General features: G+C 36.3%; 1 protein-coding gene across 1 annotated transcript in view; it reads left to right on the top strand.

Moving 5' to 3' along the window:
- ADAMTS20 (ADAM metallopeptidase with thrombospondin type 1 motif 20) overlaps positions 1-7,959 on the top strand; it is an 81,427-nt gene extending 73,468 nt beyond the window's left edge. Inside the window, exons 31-39 of the mRNA XM_062491150.1 lie at positions 1,448-1,618; positions 2,244-2,444; positions 2,585-2,714; positions 2,869-2,963; positions 3,062-3,156; positions 3,563-3,696; positions 4,333-4,424; positions 7,139-7,243; positions 7,870-7,959. Of these exons, the coding sequence (XP_062347134.1) occupies positions 1,448-1,618; positions 2,244-2,444; positions 2,585-2,714; positions 2,869-2,963; positions 3,062-3,156; positions 3,563-3,696; positions 4,333-4,424; positions 7,139-7,243; positions 7,870-7,959 (1,113 nt within the window). The remainder of the gene's footprint in view (positions 1-1,447; positions 1,619-2,243; positions 2,445-2,584; positions 2,715-2,868; positions 2,964-3,061; positions 3,157-3,562; positions 3,697-4,332; positions 4,425-7,138; positions 7,244-7,869) is intronic.
- Positions 7,960-13,184: the final 5,225 nt, after the last annotated feature.

Genomic DNA, 13,184 nt, shown 5'->3' with positions numbered 1-13,184 from the left:
AGTATCTTTTCTTGTTAAAGAAAAGATAAGAAGCAAAATAAATTTCATTATTCTCTACCAAAGAGGGAGCAAGATAAGAAAATAAAAATCAGCATTCTCTTACTAAATATACTTTTTCATATTTAAGAAAATCTACAGATACCTACAGGAGAGAGCTGTCATTTCTAAAGGTGTAATTACTATTTTCTATGTGCTAAAAATTTAATAACTTCTGTTATTTTTGCAAACAGGCAAATCATATAAAGAGAGGGAAGAGAGAAAAAAGAAAAATTATGTATAATACCTAAAATGGTGTGCAGAAGAGCCTTTCTCCAACATTAAACAAAAAATTATTTTCTGCATTTGTGTCATATTAATTATCTGCCATGCTAAATTTTCTAGGGCAACCTCCCTTGAATATAAAGACTCTAAAGTCTCAGGGACACAGTGCTATAGAAGTGACAACTGTTAATATGTAAAAAAATTGTCTTGTGATCTGCAAAACCTAGATTATATTAATGCAGTTCAGACCTTTGTTAAGCTATATTGAGGGAAAGCTGACAAATATGTGTTTCTTTCAAGTGTTCTATTCTCATATGTAGCTGTCAAAATCAGGAATAAGTGTAAGTGGTTCAGAATGCACAAATATACACTTTCAAAGAATGAGGGTGAGTTTTCCTTTGCCAGCAAACTTTTGCGTATTCAAACACCAGCTGGGTGTTTGAAGCTCTCCACTGCAAACACATGGTCTTTCAGTACATTCCCCAGCTATTTCATAACTTCTTCTGCATGTATATTGCTGTTTTATTTGAATTCCTGTGCTCTGTTCCCTTCTCTCCCCACATTCATACACAGTCCTGTACATGTAGTGTTAGTAGCTCAAGTGCTTATCCATCTGCATTCCACTCCTGGTGCAGGATGTCCTCCACCAAACTTGTAATGTTTTGCCCATCCAGCAGAAATATATCCAGAACTAACATTTCTGCAGTTTGCAGCCAGTAGACTGGGTGAAGCATTTTTATCTTAGGGAGAAAATGCTTATAAGGCTAAGATATAAAGCATCGTGAAAAGAAATCATCAGTCTGTCCCCATTACCCTGTGACTGGATTATTCTGTATATGCCTAATATAAAGTTATTATATATATATATATATATATATATATATATGCTCCATGCCATTAAAAGTTATCTTAGTTCAGGTACCCATAGCTGGGGACATGCTGTTGATATATATTACTTAGCCTGTACCTCCACTTTTCTGGATTCTGGTGGCAGCAAGGTTCTTATCCTGTCCTGGCAGAGCTCTGGTGGCTCATCGTTCCACCATCTTGTGAATAATTTAATCTGACATTGATAGCAGATGTCAAAAGGTATTGCTGGTCTGGGTTTTGCTGGTGCATGGCAATCAGTAGGTAGCTTCATTCTGTAAATGTCCAGTTAAATTGTGATTGATTTTCTCACTTTTAGTGTTCAGCATCATCTAGAAGAAAGGAAATATACCGGAAAGTTAAATGTGTGAATGAAAACCAGCTCCAAGTGGATGAAAGCTTCTGTGATCCTGCCACAAAGCCTGCATTGTCCAAAACCTGTGGGGTATCTCCCTCTAAATATGTTGTGCTCACAGGAGAACTGTCACAGGTACACTATTTGTACTGCTCACACATCTTTTATATATCTCTACATTTAAGAATGTTATATTGCTGTAAAATGTAGGTTACATGTGTGCAGAAAAATAAAAGAAGCATATTTGCCTTTTAACGTGGCTGTCTAAACTTTCTCCGTGTTGACCTTCCAAGTCAGCCACGATTTACTGTAGAGGCTGAGTCCTCCTTTAATCCCCCAGGACCTGTGATCACCAACTAGAGGAGAGATGCCCCTACCACAGGATTCCTTTGCTGCTTCCCAGGAAACTCAAGCTGACCTCACTGAAGGAACCAAAAAGCTTTTTCTTGATTTCAGTGAAATGATTGATCCGTACTTTGTTTCCCTTGCACATCTGCACTGCTTGTGTGTGCATGTCTGTGCATGTATCACAGCTGAAAGGGAATGAGTCTGGAACTTCTGAGAAAAGGGCACTCAGGGCTTTGTGGCTCCTTGCACATTTAACTATTGTGGTGTTGATGTTCCAGCCCAAGGTAGCATGCCTCCAATTACACGCTTTTGCCAGAGCAAGGATTGGAGCTGATTTACCTGTAATGCAATTCTGCAGAAATGTCACAGAAATTTTTACAGAAATAATTCTGTGCTTGGGATTTTATTTCAGTGCTCAGAAAGCTGTGGGTTTGCTTACCAGCAGAGGATCACGTACTGTGTTGGAATCCATTCTGTTCAAAGTTGGCACATCCATGGCCTTCGGACTGTAGCATACCGAGAATGCCCGGTGGAGCCATCCCCATACATTTATAAATGTAATGTCAAAGGATGCTCACAAACAGCTATGTGGACAGTGGGGAAGTGGACCAAGGTGAGTACAGATGTGCAAGCTCATTTTTTATAGCTGCCTCTAACATGAATAAATGCCAAGAATAACTTGCTGACATAATGATGTTAATTATTTGCTTCTTTCTGGTTTTGCTTCTCTTCTTAATGGCTATCTATGTCTAGTGCTCAGCACCTTGTGGAGTGGGGATAAAGCAGAGAACAGTAGAATGTATAACTGAAAATGGCTTATCTAGTGACTTGTGCCTGCCACATTTAAAACCACATGCCAGAAAGATCTGCCACGAGAAAGAATGTAAGTGATAGCTGTGATTTTATGCAGTTAATGTTTTCCCAGATTACTTATATTAAAGCTATAAATATATTTGGAGTGCAATTATGCAAAATTAAATCCTAAAACTAAGCTCTGTTCCTGAAATATTAATATGATTTAATCATTCATTTTGAAGGTGAAATTCTTACCACCTGCAAAGATATTCAGATTAAAAAAGGGATTAGAAAGGATGGTGAATACCTACTTAACATTAAGGGAAGGATGATAAAGGTACTGTTAATATTTATGAGTTTTTATGAGTACATATTTTTATAAAATAACACTTTTCTAATAAAGATTTTGCTAAAGGGTTGCATTTTCTCTCCCAGATTTATTGCTCAGGCATGCACTTAGAGAATCCCAAAGAATATTTGACATTGGTAAAAGGTCAAGCAGAAAACTTTTCTGAAGTATATGGATACAGGTACAGAAATGGTTTTGTAACTTTATGAAGTGCACTTATTCCTTCCAAAATAAAATAATAAAATAATACTTACTTTTTCTGAGAAATATGAGTAGGTTTTTTTTTCCTTGATTTTCTGTTTTAAATATCCAGGCATGTGAGCACACATACAGAAATGTGGGTACTTCCAGCCTGAAATTATGTTAGTTGTACTAAATGATTATAATATTTTTCTGTCTTGACTTCAGTAGCAATGGCTTCGATCCACATTAGTGTTCCAGTTGAGCCAAGATTAAAAGCCATGCTTCTTGTTCAGTAAAGGTTGTTTAATATTTTTTATGTGGCATACGGCAATACACTTATTTTCACCATGATATTATGTAAGGAAAAATCTCAAAAGGAAGACTAAATATTTGCTATTCTTTAGGTTGCAGAATCCATATGAATGTCCTTTCAATGGAAGCAGAAGGCAAGACTGTGCCTGTCGAAATGATTACCTTGCAGCTGGCTTCACAATTTTTAGCAAAATAAGATTTGATGTCGCTTCTATGCAAATTAAAAGTAAGCATCTTGTTAGTTTTTGAGCATTCTATTGAAATTGTAAGTGGTCACAATTACCAAATTACTATTTTAACCCACTTACAGATCCAACTGTGCCACCATGGGGCAAACAAAATTTGTTAATTTGTCCCAAGGGGTCAAGTGGCATGAATCTCACAGATTCATATTTTATATGTAAACTATCTTCATTTTCCAAGGTTTTGTTCCCATTATTTAATTTTATTTTAGTCCATGTCTTATTTTTCTTGTGGAAGTCTTTGTTTTCTATGCTCTTCTTAGTCCCTTTTCAGACCTTGGCAGACACTAGCTAAATGGATGGGGAATTTTGCAGTGCTTAACCCCCTGCCTGAAGCTGGCACGTTGGCTCACTGGGCGCAGTGTCCAGGTGCACATCCATCTTCCTCCCAGCCCACTGAGAGATAAATCTGGACTTCTAGGTTAGACTAGTGGTGCAATAACCAAAATTCAAACCATTTTTTCTCAAATCAAAACACATAGTCTTCTCTTCCAAACAAACAGCAAACAAAAACCCCACCCAATGCAAACAATAAAGCACCCACCATGTTCACACTTTTCACTATTTCCACCTGAACTTAAAATGCAGCAGTTTGTGTTGAGTAATTTTCTGTTTTCTAGCCACAGATTTTCTTTTTGCTCAGACTATACTTGGGAGAGCAGTACCATTTGCTACAGCTGGAGATTGCTACAGTGCAGCCAGATGTCCACAGGTATTTATGATTTCTTACTCCATTGAAATGTTTACATAAAGGGGAAAAAAATATGTGTGACTTGTTTAGATCAATTGGTTCTAAACCAGTCTCCTATTCTGTAAGGTTCAGTGTGCAACAGTAATAGGTAATTTTTTCCTTACTCTCTTCTCTCCTATTCCACCATCCCCCTCTCATAGTTTCTCAATTTGTTCACTACACGCTTTCCCTGTAGGCTCCATGTATGTGTATCCAGCTTTCTCTGTGTTTTATGTACTGCTCTGCCTCCCTCTGGATGTGATGTATCCTTTGTTTCCCCTAAAGCTTTCTCATCTCCTCTAGTGACTTTTCTATAATCCTGCATAATTTTCCTTATCTTTTCTCTGTTTCTCTCCTGATGCTTCATGTCTTTGAAGACTAGCAGAGGCAATCAATCCATTTTAGCAGTTTACTTTAAAATTTCTACATGCATTGTTGTGACTACATTAGTGTTCTAGTTGTATTGGGTGGTGCTTTTTAGATTAATCTCTGTGTTGTCCCAGTTTGCTGTTTGTTGTTTCACATCACAGAGTAGTTTTAAAAGACATGAATAGGATCCTTCCGGATGAAGCTAAAGCCAACAATGAGCTTCAGAGGAAGGATCTTAATACACTCTAATGCTATTGAGGATTCAGTCCATGGGACTAGGGGAGAGTTAGTCCAAAATAAACCCCTGATTTGTGCACTGTCTACAGACATTGGCTCTCTGGGCCAATTTTTACTTTACAGATCTTCTTATACTACTTTGTCCTTCTTGATGATGCAGATGTAGCTCTGGTCTGAACTAGTCAACCTTTGGAGCCCATTGGCAGAAACACAAATCCTTAGAAAACACTTCAGCTTCTCTTACTGAATTAGTCAATTTAGGATGAGGTCAACTGTCCTCTGGAAGTGAATTTCTTTTCCCTGATTATAAAGGAGCTAGGACCGATTGGCTCACACTTGCTTGGAAGTAAATTCTTGCTGTCCATCTCTCCTGGTTGCCTGAACTTAAAACCAGCTATGTGGGTGGACACAGCCAAGGGCAGCTAGAGACATTTTATGTTCAATTTATTAATTAGGGGCCTAGGTTTGGCAGACTTAAACCCCTGACAATAAAACAAGTGAAGTTCAGTACAGTATTGGATGCCTTCAACCTGCAAATCCTTTGGGTGCAGTACAATACAAATCTGTTTGCTGCATGTAGCTTCTGCTGGGAGGTCATTCTGCTGGCATGGCTTGGCATTGACACATTTCCATCTGTAAGTTCTGACTGAAACTAACACTTTTGATGCAGTCAAAAGGCTTCCATTCCTGGACTTTTAGTCCTTGAAATCTGTTCCTGGCCTTGCATATGCTGTATGATATGTCAGACAGCTCTTAAGCTGTCATTGTAACTGTAACAGTTTTTCTCATTTATTTTTGCAAAATGATATCACTTTGAAAGAAGTTACTCTGGGACTGTTAATTGTGGAAATCATTGCACGCCATTTGTATGAATTTCCTCCTTCATTAAATGGAAGTCTTCCACTTTGTGGATACTTGAAGAACAACCTACCCTATCCATAGGAATTTTTATTAGCTCATCCCAAGTTACATGAGTGCTATAAGCACAGCAACTTCACATAGAAGTGCTCTCAAAATAAATCTGCCATATGACTGAATTTTTGCAAAAGAATTTAAGTAAATCTTCATAATAAAAGCTATATATATTTGTATATATATGACATTATTAAGCAATAAAACACAGAAGCTACCGTTTGCAATTAAAAATTGCTAGGTCTGAATACAGAAATCCAGGCTTTCAGTGAATAATGCAGAGGTGTGCAGTTTTCTGATTTTGGTGCTGCCTGAACTAATCATTAGGCTCTTTGTGGAGGTAGTACTTCTTTGTAGCATATTGCACTTCTCTGTGAAAGCAATTTAATAATTTTCTGTATCCCAGTTTGTTTACCAAGGTAGTGCAATTTGTTACTTTTAATATATTTCCTATTCTCATAGGAAATGACTGAAGCTAGTTTTCAGAGTTTGTATTTGTGTAGGCAAATGCTTTAGAATCAATAGCTTCTATGTCTGTTGCGAATGGTTAGTGTTGCAAAACATTCCACCTAAAAATAGTTATTTATTTTAACATCCACTTACGTTCCAGTTCAGTTGTGTTATTTGTTATACTGAAAAAGCAATAGAACATGATAAGATGATGATGCTTAGAGGGTGTGCAAACATTTGAAAATTAGATGTCCAAGCATGATTTGTCTTTACAGACAGCAGTATGTTTTCATCAAGCTATTTCCAAAAAAATTCAGAAACTTAACAAAAATAGCCTTTCAAGAAAACCAGATTAATTTTTGCCTTTTGCAAGTCTGTATTTTTTGTAAGTTAAAATTTCATTTGTAGAAGAGCAAAAATAATTTCAGTTGTCTGATGTTAGTTGTGTGTTCATACTCAGATGCTACAGGTCAGCTGGTGCACAGTTATTCTTGCAGAATAACTTGGTTTTGTGTTGTGAATATCCATAGAAAGAGTGTCATGCAGCATACTGTAATGTCTGTACATATTTTGTACAGACCTATTAGTACTTCATGTTTAGACACATCCTGTGATATGTATAAATATGCCAATGTAAAGCCTTTTAGTGTTTTGAACTCTGTTTATCAGCTCTGTATTTCCTTTTTTTTTTTCCTTTTCCTATTCCTTGTCTTTTTTTTTTCCCCTAGGGACAGTTCAGCATTAACTTGGCTGGTACAGGTCTGAGATTATCCAGTACAGTGAGGTGGATTGCTCAGGGCAACTATGCAACTGCTGACATACACAAATCCCACGTGAGTCAATGCTGTTTTCTTTTACCTGCTCTTATGGCTTGGACAAGAGGTACAAGTGTTGACTATAGTGAAAGCTACAGTGATTTTTATGAATCAGAAACAGCATTCAAGGTCTCTGACCCATTAAAGTCTTCTTCAGCAATGTTTAATCATACTATCCAGTATCTAACTCAGATCAGCACTCCCTGCCTACCCTTCTCTTAACTGATTTTAAGAGGCTATTGTTGTATTAATTTGGTTTATTAGAAGATTTGAAAATGGCTTAAAAAAAACCCCAAACACAACGCCCAACCCTCCACACTTTGTTCAAGATCATCGTAGTAAACGATGATCCTTTTTGTTCTTATTTCCAACTTTATTAGCCCAGGAAACCAAAAGAACAAGAACAAGAACAGCAAGTGTGCACGGTTTAAAACAACATTATATGGTAACAAGGCCTGGGAGCAAGGTGTAGAGTGGTAGTGATAAGGGATCTCTGTTTCTGTTTTGCTAATACTGCTGTCTCTTGATATCGTGATTCTAGGTATGATTTGTCAAAAGGTCTGTTGTGTGCAAACAAAGCCTTTTGTGCAACTGTGATTTCAATTGCTTTTCTTAATTGACTCTTCTCTTTGTTTAATTCCCAGGATGGTACTAAAATATATGGAAGATGTGGAGGATTTTGTGGAAAATGTGTTCCTAACACAATTATTGGTCTCCAACTTCAAATACAGTGAGAACTCTGATGTACTAAGAGCCTCAAAACAGGCACATTTTCCACTTAGGTTCCAATTGTAGGTGCTCTGTATATGTTTATTTCAATTTTTTCATGTCTGTAGTGCTCATCACTGTAACATTCATTAATAAGAATTCCTGCTTTCTTCAGGATTTCTCAAGGTTGTATTATCTGTTTGTGGGCTAGCAAGTACATAAATCACAATCAGAAACCTCCAGGTTTTAAAGGAGAAACATTTATTCAAAGTACAGTATATACTAACAAGGAAATTGCACTGGGATTACTTCCATGGGTAACATTCTAAATTTTGCCATTGTCGTAATTTTTTACCTGTAACTTACCAATATAATTCTTTATGCAGTATTCAGTAAAATTTATACTCTACTGATCTGTTTGATAGATTGTGCTAAAATATAGAAAGGAAAGCTTTGCTGTTATATAAAGAGACAGGTATTTTCAATACTTCCAATTTTGTGCCAGCTTGTAGGGATTATCTGTCAATAATTTGCAGCAGAAAAGTACATAGCCAAAATGCTTGAGGTAGTTTTATAGATCTATGTGTTTCTCTGTCAGTGAAAGTAATTTTCCCCATCCCTTTCATTATATTCTTTGTGGTGCTCAAATCATAGAGTACTACTGAGAAGTGTGGTTTAACCTCTGTAGTCTCTGTAGCACATGTTAAACATCAGGTCTTAGTTTTGCTGTGGTTACAGGAAAAGAAAGTAAGGAAACAAATTGCTTCAAAACCTGATTTTAAGTCCCCACCTCTCATCCAAGTATACTGTGAAAGCAGTGTAGTCTGTTTACTACAGGATCTTGTGTATAATTGCACAAATATGCATTTGCTGAAACACTTTCCATATCCACCTTACTCCTTTATCCTGGCCAATGGCACATCAGTAAAGGCTGTAGTGTGCATCCTTCGAAGTCTGATTCAGCATCGTTTTCAATAACCTTAGAAACAAATTTGGTCAGAGGAAGCATCAAGCCCCACAGTGGTTTTGGTGTCCATCTTTGACTAAGTTTGATTTTTCAGTGTTTGTAAATACAGTTCTAACATCTGCTATTTAAAGAAGAATTAGAATGTTTAAAAAAATGTCTAGCTCTTTGATTTGTTGGTTGGTGTTACTTTACAGCCCAGAACCATGAAAATATATGCATATAGAGAAAATGTGTTTTAGGGCCAACTCTCAGGTATTCAGAATAAAATTTTCTACCTGCATAATCATGTATACTATTGTACCAGAAAACTATAATGTACCAGATAACTACCTGTGCTTTTTCTGACCATAAGCATTCTGTAAACCAAATATTTATTTTGCATGCCAGTACAATTGGTAGATCAAATGGCAGCTATATCATGTTTTTACCCACAAAGAGTTAGCCATTAATTAGCATTATGTATTAATTAAAAGCAATACTGTACCACAGAAGTCTATACAGCTTCTTTTAAGATAACACATGTAGGTAATTATTTTGTGATCTCTGCATCAGAAATGTATTTTTGCACTATGTGCCTTATAATAGTTGTAAACATTAATAAGACTTTAGGACATTATTTTCCTAGAAGTGTTTACATTTGCAATTAAAATATTGTAATTTATAAAATATTTATATAATAAATACGCTTGTGTGAATGGTACCAGGATACTTTTGTTTGGGTTCTTTTTCGTATTGTACTCTATAAAATGTTGCAAAAACATTTCAGCTTTTTTATGCACAGAATAATTACATTCTTAGTACTTCTTTACAGTGGTATACAATGACTTCTGCTGGAATAATTGGAGGTTATAGTTGCAGGAATAATTTCTATAGAAGCAAATCCTGTTTCAGAGGGAAGAACTCCATGTCTGTCTGCTCTTTCCAATTATCCTCCCTCATTTGGCTGTATTTTTGGGGGGCTTGCCCTGTAAATTGTTAACCAAAATAATGTAGAAGTCTGAAATAATTTTCCTCTCTTTATGCTAACTCAAGTCTTCATAGCATGGTCCCTTGCCTCCTGCTTTGGCAGAAGGGCAACTGCAGTTTGCCTCTATCCCCAAAAGGACTTTTTTCTTTTCAGCTCATTGACAGGCTGCAAAGTGTTCAGCTCTGCTTCCACAAAGTCACTCTGAGAATCCACTGCTGAACAAAGTGACTTCAAATGCAGTATTCAATGCATCATGTTTTTCTTGGATAATAAAATATTTTTTTGAGCAACAGTGTTTTTTCTACGCTTCTAACATATCATGTGGTCCAACTTCTGCATAGAACAGCACTATATTTTATGGTAGATTTTTGCATATTTTCTTTCTTATACCCTTAATTTAGAGTTTCAGTCCTACTGCAGGGAAAAAGTAATCATTATTGTGACTTCCTTGTGTAAGAATGTATATTGGTTTTGGTTTTGTTGTTTATTGGGGATGTTTTTTTATTTTTGGTGTTGAGGAAAAAAGGCTTAATCAGTCATCCCAATTTCAACTTTGAGTGGCAGGGTGCTCCATGGCAGTGCCATGAGCTCAAGCTCCTGGGTCTGCATGGGCTGAGCTGCCCATGGCTGGTCACAGTCACACAGCTCTCCTGCTTGGGCTCATGCCTAGGAAATTTAATGCTTAACTGCCCTATCACTATTCCATTAAAAAAAAAATAAGAAATGGTAATTGCCAAAGAGTATTGTAACAATGCTTTGTTAGATGGCTTCTAGGATCTTTTCAATCCTATCAATGGCAGCATTACATATTAGGTAACAGAACTGCATTTAACTTGCCTCTCTGTGCACACCCACATTTAATGCTTATCTGAATATTAAGTGCCAAAAAGGAACTAGATGTGAAAAACCTTGTTTCTCACATTTCTCTAACAAAATGTCACTTCATGTGTCATGTGACAGTATCTGTGACTTCTCTTGATGAATTCATCCTCTAGATGTATTCTACTTGTATTGCCCCAAAGGTTATATGTGGGAGGTAGCAGAGGAGATGGAAACTTTGGCTCTGGGTACAGTGAGGTCTCTGTTCTAGCATAATTCATCCTGGTCTGTTGTGCCACTATCCCTCTGCAGAGAAGCAGGTTCTGATGGACAGTGATGTGTTTTCTTACCTAACTGAAAGGCTGTAATATCCAAGACATACAAGATGAAGGAAAGTTGGGGTTTTCTTCCCCATCTGTAAACCTGGAATATGTTCAGCATAACTTCTGTGTTTTGTTGGCTATTTGAAATGTAAGTTACATATAGCAGGGAAGGGGGTTTGTGTCTTTGTATTTTTATTGCAGTAAAACATGAGATTCCTGGGAAATTCAGAATATGAGTAGAATACTACTGTCTTGTAAGTGCTTTCTACATCTTGCAAATCTTTAAATAAGATTAGGATGGAGTATGTGGGGTTGTTTTTATAGTTCCCATAAAGAAACAAATAGATATGTGAAAGTTGATGTTCTGTGGCTATCAAAACTGAACTTGATTATAAGTGGGTAAGACATATGCTGTAATAATTTTAACTTAAAAAGAAAACTGTTTATAAAAATAATTTTGAAGGAAGATAACGGAATATTTAAATAAAGAACATTAAAATGAACATCATATATAAACATTACATCTGAGATTTCAAAGTAAACCATGTTGGCAGTTTATCCATGTTGGCCTTATTTATAAATTGAAACAATTTCCTACTGCACACCAAAGAAGCCTGTCAAAGCATCTTTCAAGAATTATTTTCATTATATGATAGCCTTCCATATTTCTACTTTTGCAGAAATTGAAACATGAAATACTAAAGACTGCACTTAAATGCCTTGAACAGTTATGTGGTATCTTACTTGATGCAAATAAAGTATGACTGGAGGTCACCATGGCAGAATCAATATGAAATAATGACCTCTAAAGGCTAGAAAGTGGCAAGACTGGGGAGGTATTTGTATCGTAGAGATCTGCTTATGATCTCTCTTTTATGGCCCGTTTTGCTCTCCTATAGTACTTGGCCATCATTTCCTAAGCATTTATGATTTTTCAGGATGCTCTTGCTAATCATTATCTAATCATTAAAACATGGAGAGGGCTCCCTCTCTCTTTCTGGTGTGCTTTGAAAAAAAGCTTTCTACATCACAGAAAAAAAGTACTGCTTTTAAAGGGCATTCCTGTTTCACAGTACTGGCTTTCCTTCAGACAGAGCAGAACTGTGATAGTAGGGGTAAACTACCTGTATTTTGTTCAAACAGAAGTACAGGCTATCTGACTTGGAGTTGGATCTGACATTTAATATTGCCATCCACAGAAGGTGGTTTGCTTTTGCACAGTTAACTTCATTTTGCAATACTATTGCTTGAGAGGCTTTTCTGTGCTTTGTTTATCCTGGCTTTAAAGAAGCAATCTGTGCTCTGTTTCTGATAAATTTCTCCTTATATTCAGTTATGATAGATATTTGTTTGAGTTGATTGTATAAAAATACTGTAGCAGCAGAGCAGAGCAAAGATCAAACTGTATTTATGTCTATATTCTGCCTTTAAACATGAACAGCTGTGCATGCATTCATCTGTCTCGTGTCTCACTCTGTGTTGCCATCCAGAACCTTTTCTTTTTCAATAAACAAATGTTTCCTTCTTTAATCTGTGTGTGTGTTTTATCTCTGTTTCTGCAACAAAACTTTCTTGTCCACATATGTTTTTCAGATCTTATTTGCATAATTAAACAAAGCATGCAACATGGAGAATCTGAGCTGTAAATTGTAGTGAATTACTCTCTCTGAAGAGCTGAAATAAAACAAGCTATTTCTGTCTTTTTTTTATTACTATTACTGTTTTGTTTTGGAAAGCAAAACCCCTCATTTATGAATACTGAAAGGCTTTTTTGAAATAACTGTATGGCCTTATTTTGCAGTCTGGTTTACAGAAGCAAGAAACATTCAAGGAGAGCTCATGAATTTTCTATTTGCAGAAGACTAGAGTGATTCATAGCAGGAGCAGCAGCATATATTTACACCTTGTAGGATGAAATCCTTTTTTGCACTTCAGCTGTCTCTGGCAGTCATTTAGTAATCATGGTAATGACTCTTATGGTCAGTTCATCATTATCCATGAAATTACTTTTGGAAGATGGAATAATTAAAAATGTGGTTGCACAGAACACAAATTGAAATTTGTACTTGTAAAATCAGAGCACTGAAACTTTCTTTTTAGTGTCTCATACTAAAACCATCTTTCAGAAAAACTTGTTGTAAAAACATTTATTTTACATCTCAGAAAAGAAAGCAG

Source organism: Cinclus cinclus, chromosome 4 (assembly GCF_963662255.1).
Source record: "Cinclus cinclus chromosome 4, bCinCin1.1, whole genome shotgun sequence".
Taxonomy (NCBI): Eukaryota; Metazoa; Chordata; class Aves; order Passeriformes; family Cinclidae; genus Cinclus; species Cinclus cinclus.
Note: the sequence above shows the minus strand (reverse complement) of the source record. Positions and strands in the feature narration are given on the sequence as shown.